General features: G+C 42.9%; 1 protein-coding gene across 1 annotated transcript in view; it reads left to right on the forward strand.

The window, feature by feature from the left end:
* The window catches only part of LOC137297168 (leucine-rich repeat-containing protein 74B-like), a 614,612-nt gene that overhangs the window by 116,439 nt on the left and 482,415 nt on the right, over window positions 1-15,758 (forward strand). The window contains exon 4 of the mRNA XM_067829182.1: window positions 15,472-15,581. Coding sequence (XP_067685283.1) covers window positions 15,472-15,581 — 110 coding nt within the window. The remainder of the gene's footprint in view (window positions 1-15,471; window positions 15,582-15,758) is intronic.

A 15,758-nucleotide genomic window follows, 5' to 3' on the forward strand; every position in this document is an offset into this window, starting at 1 on the left:
TTCCTGCGGAGGATAAATGGAAATTGTATCATCAAATAGTTGTAACGAAAGTTTGAGGCGGGGTTGATGGGGGTGGGTTAGGTTTTTGGGTAGGCTGGGTTGGAGCGTTGATGGGTGGTGCGAGTTTTGCGGGGTTTGGGTTGGGGTGGAGGGGTTGAGGAGGTTGATGTGTTTGTTGAGGAGTTAGTGTATGGAGAGGAGGATTTTATTGATAGTATTGGTTGGTAGGAAAGTAGTGTGTGTGCAGGTTTGGGCAGGTCAGTGTTTGTTTGTTTTGTGGATGTATTGATGAGTGTCCATGTGTGTTTTAGTGAATGCAGTATTTTTGTGGGGTGCATTCGTCGAGTGTGGGTGTCTGACCCGCATTTTGAACATGTCATGGGTTTCTTGCAGATGTTGGATGAGTGTGTGTAAGAAAAGCAGAATTTGCATTGTTGTGGGTTTTTTTCTTATTGGATGTACTTTGTAGTTGAGTGATCCGAAGGTGATGTGGGTGGGTAGTGTGGTTGTGTCAAATGTGAGGAATGTTGTTTGTGTGTGTTGTATGAGGTGGATTGTTTGTTGTTTATGGTGCAGTAGTTTGTGATTTTGGATTGGTTTGGTATGGTGTTTGCAATGTCGATGTAGTGTTTGATGTCTGTGTCCCTTGTGTCTATATGTATTACCCCTTGTATTTGTGTTTGCCATCTTGGTATTTGCCAACTGATTTGCACGCCATCTATTAGTGTGTGTTTGAGTATGATGGGTGAGCATTTGTTTATCTGGAAATGTAATTTTGAAGCCCGGACGCAATAGTTGATGTGTTTTTATTGTATTTGGAGTTGTTTTAGGTGGACTACAAATTTGTTGATTGAGTATGTGTGATTTAGTGGTGGGTGGGGTCGTGTGGATACAAGGGATGCACAAATAAACGTAACAATTAAAAGGATGAAAACATGAAACATATATACAAAATAGATGAGATGAAGTTGATATGATGATGAGACGAAGGTTGATTTCAATAGTCTATTTACAAGGATTTTAGAAAGTCTGGCAGTCGCTTTTAGGTGGCTGTGGTGTAGCAACCATTAACACAGGGGGTCCCACTAAAGTCCTGTTGTGTGACCTGTCCAGTTCGGTGGTCCTACATCCGACTCCCGCGAATATCAATTTCAATCGAACCAACAAACCAATGCTGAATGCAACCAGTGGTGAGAAGCTCTCTATATATGGTATGTTGTGACAAACAGCAGATCAACATTAACAACAGCATGTGATAGAATATACAAGTGGTACATAATGATGAAGCCAATGACAATGAGGATTAAGTAGTAACAACAAATAGACACAATGCTTGGAGAGTCTATGGTTGATAATTCCTCATAGGATGAAAACATGAAACATATATACAAAGTAGATGAGATGAAGTTGATATGATGATGAGGCGAAGGTTGATTTGACACAATGCTTGGAGAGTCTATGGTACCCCCCACACCCCAAACAGTGAATCCCGAGGTGACGGAACCAGTGAGTCCCGAGGTGACGGTGGAGACCACTTCAACAGTAACCAGACAGAAGAATCCTAAGAGAGTAGCTGCCGGTAAAAAACGGTGGTGTAACCAACATAAAGTGACCAACCCAACCCGACTGTTGTTGGCTGTAGGTGTAACTGCTGCCTTGGCTATCTCGTGGTTATATACACGTGAGGGAAAACCTCACCGTGAGGTGGTACCTGAGGTGGTAACCCCCACTGTGGGGGGTACCCCCACCGTCGACCCGCATATCATGTTATAATTTTAATATTTTATATCATATACATAATGTCTGAGGGGAAAACGTTCGTCAACGACGCATACCACGCCACAGTGGTCGCTAGTCTAGCCGTAGGGTACGCTCGGTTGACTAAAATGGTGCTTAAACAACCAACTATCAAGCTAGATTTCAACCTGCAGGATATGGGTATGCTCATAATGAACCTTGGTATGGCGATGGCCACGAAAGACATCCTAGTAAAACAAGGAATAATACCTGATAATATAATGAAATAAATATAGGGATGGCCACGATAGCTGTGATGGCCGGTGGGGCGTTAGTGAATGCCCTGGCATTTTCCGGGAGTAATTTCCTCTTCTCGAAACTACGAGATGATCACGCGGCTGAAATACAGGAAGAAAGGAAGCGACACGATCTCGCTACTGAGAAATTACAAAGAGCACAGGATGAGTACGTTAAAAAACGCCTCCAGAGGATCGATTTTATTAATGAACAGCTCAAGCGTGAAAACCATGCCATTAAAACATTCTACGATGTCGATGAAGCAGTGAAAGAATACTATCTACTAACTGGTAAACAATTGGAACCGCTCAATAAACCCACACTCGCTCAGTACTACACACCATCCAAGGGACAAATGAATCGTGAACTGGGCTTCATAGTGTTGGGTATAGCAGCTACTGCGTTGGTTGCTAAGCAATTAAACTAAAATACCTATATAAGTAAACATGAGACCCGCTCCATACCGATGCGAATACATACTTATGGGGAAGACCGAGGCCTGTGGTAGGAAATGCAGGAATCAGGGGTTCTGTTGTTTCCATATGGGAAGTCCTAACTACACGTGTTCTGTGTGTGGTATCGGGGTTAAAGGGCACTACTGTCTATGTAAAGCTCACGGAGCGAACGTAGTCAGACATCAACTCATATACGAGAATAAAAAAGGCTACATAAAAGAACGTAGGCGACTGCTCAAGATAGCCACTTAAGAGTTACCTCCCCTTACTGTGAAGCAATTAGACATTGGTTCTCTTAGGTGTAAACACGATGTCTACTGTAAGCGAGCTCAAGAGGGTCGCAAAACAGAGAGGTGTCATCGGGTATTCTCGAATGCGGAAGTCAGCATTGTTGAGATTACTAGGTTTAGAAGCCCCTCCTACGGTAAAACAATTAAAAGCTCAAGCGAAACAGCTTGGGCACACGGGTTATTCAAACCTGGGGAGAGCCGGGTTAACCGCATTGTTATCACATGCCCCCGTAGCAAAACCTCCCACTGTAAAACAACTGAAAGCCGAGGCACACGATTTGGGTTTAGGCGGGTATTCCCGTATGAAAAAACCACAGCTTTTAGAATTATTACGACAGAATAGAGCTATTGACCTACAGTTCGTGCGCACTGAGCGCGCTGTAGGTAACTATTTGAGAGGTTGGCGCATGCACGTTGATAGAAACATAGACATTACAGATATCAAGCCTCTGATAGCTGATAAGGTCAACCAGGAACTAAATAACCTAGGAAGTATCAAGTTTCAGATCACAGTGAAAATGTCGCTCGATAAGCAGGTTGGGAGTACCACTGAGTATGTTCAGCCTTACTTCCGAGGTCAACAAGAGGTCGTCACACATGCAGAGACCATTGACGCATCAATCGATACAAGTTTTCAGCAGATACGAGAATACCTAAAACGCTACACACACTTGGGGTCCGGGTGGGCTGTAGATAAAATCGATAATGTCTATCTAGACATAGCTAACTACGTGCCGTTCAGAGGCGGGTCATACCTAGCCTTGCCTCCCTACTATAGGAACAAACATGCCATAGTAAACATTAAGAATAGAGGAAACGATTGCCTTAGGTTAGCTATCAGGTCAGCCTTATTTCCAGCTGGCAAGAATTCAGATAGGCTTTCTAGCTATCCACAAGATGATGGGCTTAATTGGGATGGTATAGATGAACCCACCCCAATATCCCAGATCACTAAAGTAGAAAAACAGAACAATCTGGCTATAAATGTCTTTGGGCACGAAGGCAACACAACAATAGTACACAGGGTCAGCCCGGTGAAGGATCGTCAAGTTATCAATATATTCATGATCCAGCGAGGTGAAAAGTATCACTACACATGGATAAAACATCTCAGCCGGTTGTTGCACGACCAATCGGCACACAGAGAAAAGACCCACTTCTGTGAACGATGCCTACACGGTTTCAGTCGAGCTGATTTATTAGAATCCCACCGGGGTGATTGTCAAGGTGTGGGGCAGACGGCCATACGAGTCGACATGCCTAAGGAAGGTGAAAATATCCTAAAATTCAGTAACCACAAGAACCAAATGTCTGTACCTTATATTATATACGCCGACTTCGAAGCCTTAGTTGTGGGTGGGGATTCCCCCACACCCCCTAGTGGGGGTAGCTTCACCCACAAGACACAAGAGCATAAAGCCTGTTCGTTTGGATACATTGTCGTCCGTTGTGACGGGGAAACGAAAGCTCCGGTAGTGTATAGGGGGCCTGACGCGGCTGAAAGGTTTCTAAAGTGTTTGCAGGAGGAAGAAAAAATTATTAGGAATGCATTGTATAGAATCGCTCCCATGCGTATGACCCGAGCTGACAGGCTAGCTCACGCTAGTAGCACTAACTGTCACGTGTGCGACTCACCACTTAACGGTGATTCGGTGAGAGATCACTGTCACATAACTGGTAAGTATAGAGGCGCCGCTCACAACGCGTGCAACCTCAAGCTTAAAATCAACCCTAAGACAATAAACATCCCCGTTGTCTTTCACAACTTGAGAGGGTACGACTCACACTTGATCATGCAGGCCATCGCGAAAATCGATGGTAATATAACGTGCATCCCCAACAACATGGAGAGATACATCTCCTTCAGCTTAAACGGACTTAGGTTCATTGACTCGTTTCAGTTCCTCCTGTCGTCACTCGACAGTCTGGTCAAGGCCAACAATACCTTCCCTATCACCGATCGATACACAGACGCCGAGACTAGACCCCTGCTTATGAGGAAGGGTGTGTACCCCTATGAGTACATAGATAGTTGGGCCAAGTTCACCGAGACCAGACTACCCCCTATTGACTGCTTTTATAGCAAGCTGAATGAGGCGTCCGTCTCACGAGATGATTACTCGCACGCGACTAACGTATGGAATAAACTGGGTTGTAAGAACCTGGGTGATTATCACGACCTGTACTTGAGGACAGATGTACTGCTGTTAGCCGACGTGTTTGAAACGTTTCGGCGGACCTGTTTAAAGCAGTATAAACTCGACCCCGCATGGTATTACACCAGCCCAGGTCTGTCGTGGGACGCCTTGCTTAAAAAGACCGGAGTTAATTTGGAATTGCTCACAGATTACGACATGCACCTATTCATTGAGAAAGGCTTGCGAGGTGGGATTTCCATGGCATCCAAACGATACGCGAAAGCAAATAATCAATACGTGAAAGGTTACGATCCTAACAAACCAACCAATCACATTCTCTACCTCGACGCAAATAACCTGTACGGCTGGGCCATGAGCCAGTATCTACCTACAGGGGGATTCGAATGGGTACCCCACGTTGATGTTATGAGCATTGCACCAGATTCGAACAAAGGTTATATCCTCGAGGTTGACTTAGAGTATCCCAAGGCATTACACGCATCGCACAACAGCTATCCCCTTGCACCCGAACGTATGAGGGTTAACCCAGACTGGATGTCTGAGTACCAACATAACTTGTCAGGTGGTCGTGTGACAGACGTTGAAAAACTAGTGCCTAACTTAATGAATAAGACCAAGTACATCGTTCACTATCGCAACCTACAGCTGTACCTGTCGTTGGGTATGAGGCTGGCCAAAATACACAGGGTGCTCATGTTTGACCAGAGCCCATGGATGGAGCCCTACATCAGAATGAACACAGACCTACGAAAAAAAGCCACCAGTGATTTTGAGAAAAATCTCTACAAGCTCATGAACAACTCGGTGTTTGGTAAGACTATGGAGAACCTGAGGAAACGCGTGACCGTGAAGCTGGTTAGATCTAGTGAGGAAGACAAGCTCAGGAAATTGATAGCCAGTCCGGCATTCAACCGTAGCAAGATATTCACAGACGACCTGGCTGCCCTACACATGAAGAAAAGCCACATAAAATTCAACCGACCTGTTTACGTGGGGATGAGCATCCTCGATTTATCCAAACACCTGATGTACGACTTTTACTACAACGAGCTCAAGAAACAGTACGGCGACAGGTGCGAAGTGCTGTACACTGACACGGATTCCCTGCTGATGGAGATTCGAACCGAGGACGTGTACGAGGATATGAAAAAACACATCGATTTATACGACACCAGCGACTACCCTAAGACCCATGCCATGCACAGTACGGTAAATAAAAAGGTCCTAGGTAAGATGAAGGACGAGTGTGCTGGCACGCCCATAGCCGAGTACATAGGTTTGAGGCCTAAGATGTACTCCATACTGAAAGCCGACAATAGCGAGATCCGGAAGGCTAAGGGGGTTAAGAAGTATGTGGTGAAACAACACATCAAACACGCCAGATTCAAGGAAGCCCTGTTCAAGACCCGTACCTTTAGACATAAAATGAACACACTTAGAAGTGATGGGCACAAGATATACGGACTGACTATAAACAAGACGTCCCTGTCGCCTATGGACACGAAACGTTGGATAGCTATTGATGGTATAAACACATACGCGTATGGACATGAAAAAATTTGAGGCTATTTACTACAGCCCGCGTGGGTACTGGAAAGGAGCTAGCGCAGTAGATAAGCTAGCTAAACTAGCGCGAGTACCCCCGGAGGAAGCCAAAGCGTGGCTTGAAAAACAAGCCCTGTGGCAGATCTATTTGCCGGCACCACGCTACGTGCCTAGAAGGAGGTTCGGTATTAACATACCTAATAGCATTCACCAGGCAGACCTACTGTTCCTACCCCACGACAAGAGGTACAAGTATGCCTTAACCGTAGTGGACGTAGCCAGTCGTTACAAGGAAGCCGAACCCTTGACCACGAAAGATTCGGCCCAGGTAGCCAGAGGATTCGAACGCATATACAAACGCAGCCCGCTGACGTGGCCAACAGAGCTGCAAGTTGACCCCGGACGGGAGTTCATGGGTGCCGTGTCACAACTGCTAGCCAAACACGATACAAAGGTCAGGCGTGGCACGGCCGGAGCCCATCGCAGCCAAGCCATAGTTGAGAGATTTAATAGGACTTTGGCTGAGCGCTTGTTCGGCTATCAATATGCTAGGGAGATGACCACCCCTGGAAAACGATCGACTGAATGGGTCACGAGGTTACCCAAGGTGGTGTCGGCAATCAACCATGAAGTCACCCGTCTCACCGGTAAGAAACCGGCAGACGCTATCAAACTAAAATCAATAGTTGCAGAGTCGGCCGCTCCATTGCGTGGGAAGGAGAAACAGATACCAGATAGGGCCCTAGTGAGGTATCTATACCAGCCGGGGGAACACGAGGGCGATAGCCGTAAGCGGGCCACCGATCCTATATGGTCAGTCAAAACTTACAACATAGATAAAGTGGATATGAAAGCCGACGAACCTAACTTGTACTACTTGAGGGATGGGCCGGGTAGGGGTTTTGTAAGAGAAGAATTATTGATCGTACCGTACGGCACAGTATTACCTCCTACCAAGGCACAGTAATTACCGCCAACTTTTTTGTAGTAGGGGTAATAGTAGCAAGAGCTAATGGCCCAACCAAAGCCTTATTTAGTAAATAAGGCTTTGTAGAGGCATTTCTTGAAAGTGAGCCAGAACCCCCATTCCCTATACTACTATTTAGTAAATATTAGTAATGACCTTTGTACAGCCGACTGCAAGTCTTTTTGAAGTTCTAGTTGTGTGTAATTTAACCTTTATCTCTGCGTGTTTAGCACATATTATTTTTTAAAAATAAAAACTAGAGTACTATATTATAAAATGGAGGCAGATGAATTACTATAGCAGATGTTATCTGCAGAGGGTCAGGGTGTGGGGACTTGCAGTCAGCTGTCCGCAGGACCCAGTACACAGCGTGATAGACTGATAACGCTAGTAGTGCGAAGGACCCGTTTATTGATAATGCCTTGAGTTATATAAGTTGTGCTCTTTATCACAGATACGGCATGTTTCCAGCTCCTGTGACTGCAGCTATCATCACGACAAAGCATTGTAAATTTAATAAAACAAATAATGATAACAATATTATGAATGGAAGGACCTGCGGACAGCCATATGACAAACAGCTTGGTGGACAGCCAAATGGAGAGTCCTGTAGTGGGGGAACCCCACACCCCGTTGAGGCTGATAGAGAAAATGCCTTGCTAAGACATAATAATAAACATAATAATTACATGTTGGGTCCTGTGGAGTGGGGATACCCTGCACCCCTGCGGATTGCTGTAGGTGGTGTAAATCTAAGCCACTGCTATTGTTTCATTATATGCCCTGCAGCGGGGCAAGTCACCAGCTCCTATGGACAGTCGAGTGGCTGACAGCTGACCGCAGGTCCCCAGTAGGGTTGAAGGGGTCTCCCCCACTATTGACCCTCATATTATGTTATAATTAAAATTATATCTCATATTATATATTATGTCTGAGGGGAAAACATTCGTTAATGGTGCCTACCACGCATTAGTGGTTTCTGCATTAGCAATGGGGTACACTCGGTTGACTAAAATGATTATGAAACAACTGACTATAAAGCTCGACTTTGACATGCAAGACATGTTTATGCTTACTATGAATACTGGTATGGCGATGGCCACCAAGGATGTTTTGAAGTCTTTGAAGGGCATTTAGAAGTGAAATACGTACGAATGAAGATTTCATGGATATCAACTTCTTTATTATGAAAACACAACGTTTCGGAGTTAATGCTTACTCCTTCATCAGGTGAATGAGAATGGGGTACAGAGCTATATTTATATGTACAGGTGAAACAATAACAAAGAAACAAGTGGAATGAATTAACGAAAGCTGGAAGCCAGTATAATCAAGCACTGATAGGAAGCCGACAGTTATGAAAACAATGATGGAAGCCTATGGTAATACATTACAGATGATGGGATATGTTTACATAACACAGATAGGGGATGTATCGTCTCCCATGATAGACGGCTGCTACAAGGACAAGCAAACCAAAGTCTCAATATTCTAAATGTGTATATATGCAAACTACATTGCAGAAAGCTATGTGACAATAACATGGCTATGCATGAAGGTTCTACACAGACCATGTGAATTCATCATTTGCACAGCCATTCAATGAAATTTACAACTATGGTGCATTATTAATTAAGTCACTGAACTACAGCACAGAGAGTAACCTATGCGTAAATGATTCAGTGCAATATGAACTAATATACAAACATAGATTTCAACACACCCATAAGCATTGACCTTATTTGTGAATAATACTGCATGGTAGTCCACTCACAAGAAATGCCTGTGCATACTATTTACAATTGCACCAATGTACTTGAAATAATTTCATCATCAAGAACATATGACTGATACTAATAGCATAGTTATTTAGTGCAACACATATATAGTCTGGTTCATAATTATTGAGAATTTTTCTTTTTACTTTGAGCTATCCTAACACCTCAACTGATTCACTGATACTTAAAACTAAGTAATGGTATAAGGGAGGTAACTCATCTTGGCCTACTGAGTATAGTACAATTAGAGTTACCTCCCCTGAATTTGTAGCAGACGTCATTTTCCTCAGCACTGTCAACAATGTCTGCTGAAGATAAAAGAAGGTTGATTTTTGAGTTGTGTAATCAAGGAATTGATGATGTAAATACATTGGCAGAGAGAACAGGAACTCCTCTTTCTACTGTGTATAGGATTAGGAAGAATTTTAAAGAGGGAAAGGATTTTGGGCACCAGAAAGGAGCAGGGAGACCCAGAAAATTGGACTTCTCAGATCGCGTCCGGCTGGGAATTTTAGCGTCTAAAAAGCAAAGGGCAAGCATCTCCAACATCAGGTATGAAATGATAGAAAGGGGATCAACAGTTGTATCAAAATCTACAGCTAGAAGAAATTTGATTGATCTTGGATGTGAGAAAAAGACTGGAATTCCTTCTCCTCTCATGAAACAAGAACATAAAGACAGGCGTGTTGAGTGGTGTTTGGCACATGAAAACTTTGACTGGGAAAATGTGATTTTTACTGATGAAAGCTCAATATGGGTATATCCCAATAATGTGAAAATATGGACAAAGTCTGCATCAGCACCGTTGTATCGACGACCTAAATACAGCCCAAAGTTTCATGTATGGGGAGGGATATCCTTATTAGGAACGACCCCGCTGTGTGTGTTTGAGGGAAATCTGACAAGTCAACGCTACACTAACATATTAGATAATTTTCTCCTTCCAAGTGCACATGTGTTTTATGGAAATGACTGGATTTTGCAGCAAGATAATGATCCTAAACACACCGCAAAACATGCCAAGCAGTGGTTTCAGGAGAAAAATGTGACTGCATTACCATTTCCTGCATATAGTCCTGACTTAAATCCCATTGAGAACATTTGGGGGATGATGAAGGAATGTGTGAATCAAAAGGGGTTGACAAAAATTGAAGACATGAAGAGAGAAGTGGTCCGATACTGGGACCGCATAACTCACGAGACACTAACCTCTCTGATAGGAAGTATGCCTACCCGTTTTAGACTGTGCCGTGAAGCTCAAGGAGACTTGATAAAATAATAAATTGTTACCTACACAACATGAAAAGGTCAGTTCACTTTAACAATACATTCAATTTTATCTGATTTGTTCTCGTTTAATAATATGAAATGCTTTAGCTATTCTCAATAATTTTGAACCATACTGTATACAATACTTGAACATTGTTCCTACCTTAGATCTGAGGTGCTATTTGTCTGTTGCTCTGAGATGTTGTTGAATTGAAGTGAAGTGTAACGGCTGACATGCAAGTAGTATTTTTGTGTTTAAAAGAACCAATTGACACAAGGGTCAAACAAGTCAGAGGGCACAACAAGCTGTTTGCTGCCAAGGACATAGTGTCATGTCCTATAACTTTTCAATGGCGTGGTTTTTGCATTGGGCATTGATGAAATCATTCCTTTCCATGCGTTTTTGTTGTGTGTGTGAACTTAGCTTGTGTGGTCTGTCGCTTTTAAGAAGACACTGGTGACAGCTTTGAAAAATGCTTTACGAGTGTCATCATTGCTGGAGGGCGGGTTCCAAGTGCTTTTAGGACCAAATTTGATGTCAAGTGGAGATCTACCTTTTGACGGGGTATCATGAAAAAAGTGTGTAATTTTCATGCATCGAAAGAGTGCTTTTAAGTCAGAATATGACTGGCTTTTATTACAGCTAGCTGCTGTGGGGCTGAATGTTACGCCGTTATTGAGAATCCTCGCTTGTGAATCGTTTAATTGGTAATCAGAGAGATTAACCACAAAATTCTGGTAATTTTCCAAATTTGTATTGTTGGCATTATTCTTGATGTCAGTAGCAAGATCTGAAGAATTGTTCAAATCTAGGTTCCTCTGCACGACGGCAAGGGTTTGATGGACGTCAGAACTGGATTTCTGCCTCTGGGGCATGTTGTTGCAATGTCCCCTGTCATTAGGTTGGTGACCAGGTTGTTGCTAGGGTTGGGTCGTCACACAGCGTTTGTTACGACGGCGCGAGAGTTGCGTCTGGAGCATGAGCGGAAGTTGTTGCGGAGTGTACCTTCAATAATGTTTTTCATGGCGAATGGGTCCTGGGTATCACAGTTCTTTTTGACTTCCATGAGACGCTTATTGAGGTGAGTATGGTGATGATGGCAGAAATGGCAGTTTGGATTGTCTGGCGGTGCTTTATCACCAGATCCTGTAGGAAATCTGAATCGAGTTTCCTGATGGTGTCGTCAGTGGAAGTTTGCTGTCGTCGTAGCAGTTCCGTGTGGATGTTCATAAGTGATAGTGAACAAGCCCTGACGATGTGGGCTCTGGCTGCGGCAAGTGCCTCCAGGAAGGTTGCCTGGAGGGACGGCAGCTGAACCCTATTTGTTTCAGGTGTCAGATTTGCCTTGTCCCAGGTTTCTAGAAACCTAATCTGACCTCCCAATCTAGTCGTTTTCGAGTGGGCACTTCAGAATGTACGATAAACCGGCATAAGGTGTGCCGGTAGGTCAACCGCTTTGGGCTCTGTGGGCGCTTTACCGGGGTCAGTCACCAGGTTGAAAGTGAATTTTCGTCTTTTGGAACTGGGTTCAGTGTGAGTTTCCACATCAATAGCACTGCAAAAGCTAGTGGTAGACGCTGGCAGGGTGACGCCAGTGGACATCCTGATCCTATCTGGTAGAGTAAGGAAACAGGGAAGGAGATAGAGACCGGGGTCGGCGAGAGTCTCTACCTCCATCCCTATATACTAATATTGGTACAACCATATGGTCAAATGCATTAAAAAGTCTGGCAGTAGGAGTAATTTCTTGCTTAAGAAAACAACCAAAACATTGCTTTCAGGCCTTGTTCTCTTAAAGACCAAATTATGCAGAATCGCGAGTATTCACTGGGAAGTACAAACATAGATTTGAAACTTAATACAATAGGTGGGTGATGCGCTACATCCTGATAAAACATTAATGACGACACCCTGTTCATCTCCCCTCGCCACCATCTTTGATGATATTTATGCCGTTTTAGGATGCTATGGCATCCCTTTTGAAATTTCTTCAACAGTAATTTCCCTATCAAGCACATCATTTTTAAGGACCATGTCAATATCTAAAACATCATTTACATTTTCATCAAATTCATTTGGAGCATGTATATCCTTGAAGATTTTATAAAAATCATCTAAAGGCATGTTGGTATTTTCTACTTTTCTGTCTTTGAAGAACTTCCAAATTGCTGAGGGATCATTCTTTGCAATGTGTGAAAAATTATTTTTAGTTTCAACAACAAACTTTCCATATTGCCAGTTTTTCGTCTATAAACAATTACATTTCCTTTATCAACTCCTGATCTAGTTTTCTTCTATTTCCTTCTTAGCCTTCTATATTTCCTTTTCACTACAAGACAATCTTTATTATACCATTAGCATGGATTAGATTTCCCACATAAATTATGGCTTTTACTAACCTTTTGTGAGCGTGTTATGCAAACTTGAGGAATCGATGCAGTTAACAAAGTGACATAACTTAACTGGAGCAAATCTCTTTGGGTACTCTGACAATGCATTTTCAACATTTTCTGAATAATCATCAACATTTATAACAATGTCATTTCCAAATACCACGGTCCTTGCCCACATGGCCATAAAAAACAAACATGGAGGATAAGTTACAAATCTAATAACATGTCTCTTTTATCTCCAATATCTGAATCCTAATGTTCTGTTTGTAGTGGTAATAATTAATAATGAATTTTCCGATGAATTATTGTTCCATTGTAAAACCATGGTGTTCTGGAAAACCCACCAGAAGATAATAGTTCCAACTTACTTACACCCTTATGTTGTAATATTAAATTATAGATCATCAGAAATGTCAATACAGTGCACTCTGTCCAACTCGGACTGTTTTTTTTTTCAGATTGTTGTATAAGTGGACTGAACTCATGGTCTGAGCATTGATATAAGAAATTTCTGTGTAACATGGACTGCTGTCTAATTCTGACTATTTAGTCAGTCACAAGCCAGTCTGAATGAAACAGAGTGCACTGTATGTGTATGTATAATTGCAGGTAAAACAGTCACATGACTTACTGGCCAAATGTATTTGATGAAATGTTTACATATGTTTACATTGCCTTATATTGAGTTGTGTTACTAGATACAGGACAGGACAATTTGTTGAAAGCAAAGGGACTGTTTATAATTTATTGCTTAGGGGAGTGATGATGATTTTTATGGAGTTATATGTACAAAATTCATGCCCCCTGCCCCTTACATCCCAAGAAAAAAATGGGTGACTTCTACGCCCACCACCACCACCCCTTAAAGTCATCACCCCTTCAAGCCATAAATTAGGAATGGTCTCTAAAGTAGTTCTTGCAAAGATATATTTACATTGCATAGAGCATGAAATTTCTATCACTGTGGGGAAAAATATTTTTCTCAATCTCAGTCTCTCACATGCCCATTAAGTTTATAAGAGAACGTTTTCTGTCAATATGTATCAAGTTCCTGCTGACCTTCCACCTGTTATAATGAGATTCAAACCCTCATGTTTCCTTTGCCTTAGTATATTACTGTTTGTTGACCTGATGAAGTTACATTAAAAAAACATGTATAGGTAGAATTACAAAATATGATATACTACCAACAAGAAATAAGGGAACTAATGAAATAATAGCGAATTTGAAACTGCTTTAAATATCCACTAAATCAATTTTAGGCGTCAAGTGCAATATCTGGCGTGTCCACCATGTTGGGCAACACATTCACAGCACCTTGATGGCATGCTGTTAATCAATTTCCGAATGGTTGCCCGTGGTATTGCCCGCCATTCCTCTTGGAGAGCTGCACCAAGCTGGGCCAGGTTGGCGGGTCCTGGGTCCCTGGCGTACATCCTTCGACCAAGAACATCCCACAGATGTTCAAGTGGGGACAGGTCTGGGGACTTAGAGGGCCAGTCCAATGTCTGGATACCTTCTTGTCGGAGATAAGCGGAGACAATTCAGGCCCGATGTGGTCTGGCATTATCAATCTTGGAATACAAAATTTCGGCCGATAACTCTAGCCAATGGAGCCACAACAGGACGCAATATTTGGTCAACGTATCGCTGACCAGTCATGGCTCCATTAATGATGACCAAATCTGTTCGTCTGTCATGTGTATTCCCACCCCACACCATGACACTAACACCTCCATATCGATCATGGTCAAGAATTGCTGCTCTGGCATATCGCTCCCCGCTCCGACGCCAACAACGTTTTCTGCCATCTGTGAATCGTAGGCAAAACCTTGACTCATCAGAGAACATGGTGTAACGTCAGTGGCACATAGCCCGTCCCTGATGCTGCCTAGCCCATGCCAATCTTTGGCGCTTATGGTGAGCTGAAAGGATGACACCCTTAAAAGACCGTCTTGCTTTCAGACGAGCTTGATAGAGTCGGTTTTTAACGGTTGAGGTTGAAATGCGTCTTCCAGTGAGTGTGCGGAATTCTCTATTGATGGCAGGGGCCGATTTAAACCTATCTCGTAGAGCAATTAACGTAATGAGATGATCCTGTCGTGGTGTCGTTGATTTTGGTCTACCACGCCCAGGTCTCGTTGCAACCCCACCCGTTTGACGGTACTTATCCGACAGGCGTGAAATTACACTTTTTGATTTACCCATCTGCCAGGCAACTTCACATAATAATGTCCCCCCCCTCTATCATCCCCACAATTCTCCATTTTGTTGCTTCACCGAGATACTGCCTCGGAGGCATTTCTGTCAGTAAGTGTCAATCTCTATTGCATTAGTGATTGCGACTTCTCCAGTACATTTACAGGAGTTAACTTCTGTATGCACGTGTAGCACGTGCTGGGCATGTATTATGCGAAATTCCATTGTCATTGGATGTTGCGTTTGGGAGATACGCCACGATAACGGACCCTGTCACAGTCAAAGTCATCTACATTCAATTTCTTGGTTCCCTTATTTTCTGTCGGTAGTATATTTGAAAGTTACTTTTAAGTACTGAATATAGACTCTTAATTTGAACAGGTTGTGTACCAATATCATATTTAAGACGGCATTTGAATAAAAGGATGATCCGCATGCGACATCACTACCTTGGAGGTCTTTCAACAAAACCTGTGGCTGCAGCACTCAAGGTAATGTTTTTAGCTCTCCTGAAACATATTCATTTCATTTTCTGAAACCACAAGCTTGATAGAAATCTTCTCCACCAATGATACCAACAATCTCAAAATGTCACTTTCAGTACTTTTGTTTGGGAGTTGGTCCCAGTAGACTAGCATTTCAGATACACTTGAGTCTGTATCCCATTG

Source organism: Haliotis asinina, chromosome 9, assembly GCF_037392515.1.
Source record: "Haliotis asinina isolate JCU_RB_2024 chromosome 9, JCU_Hal_asi_v2, whole genome shotgun sequence".
Classification (NCBI taxonomy): Eukaryota; Metazoa; Mollusca; class Gastropoda; order Lepetellida; family Haliotidae; genus Haliotis; species Haliotis asinina.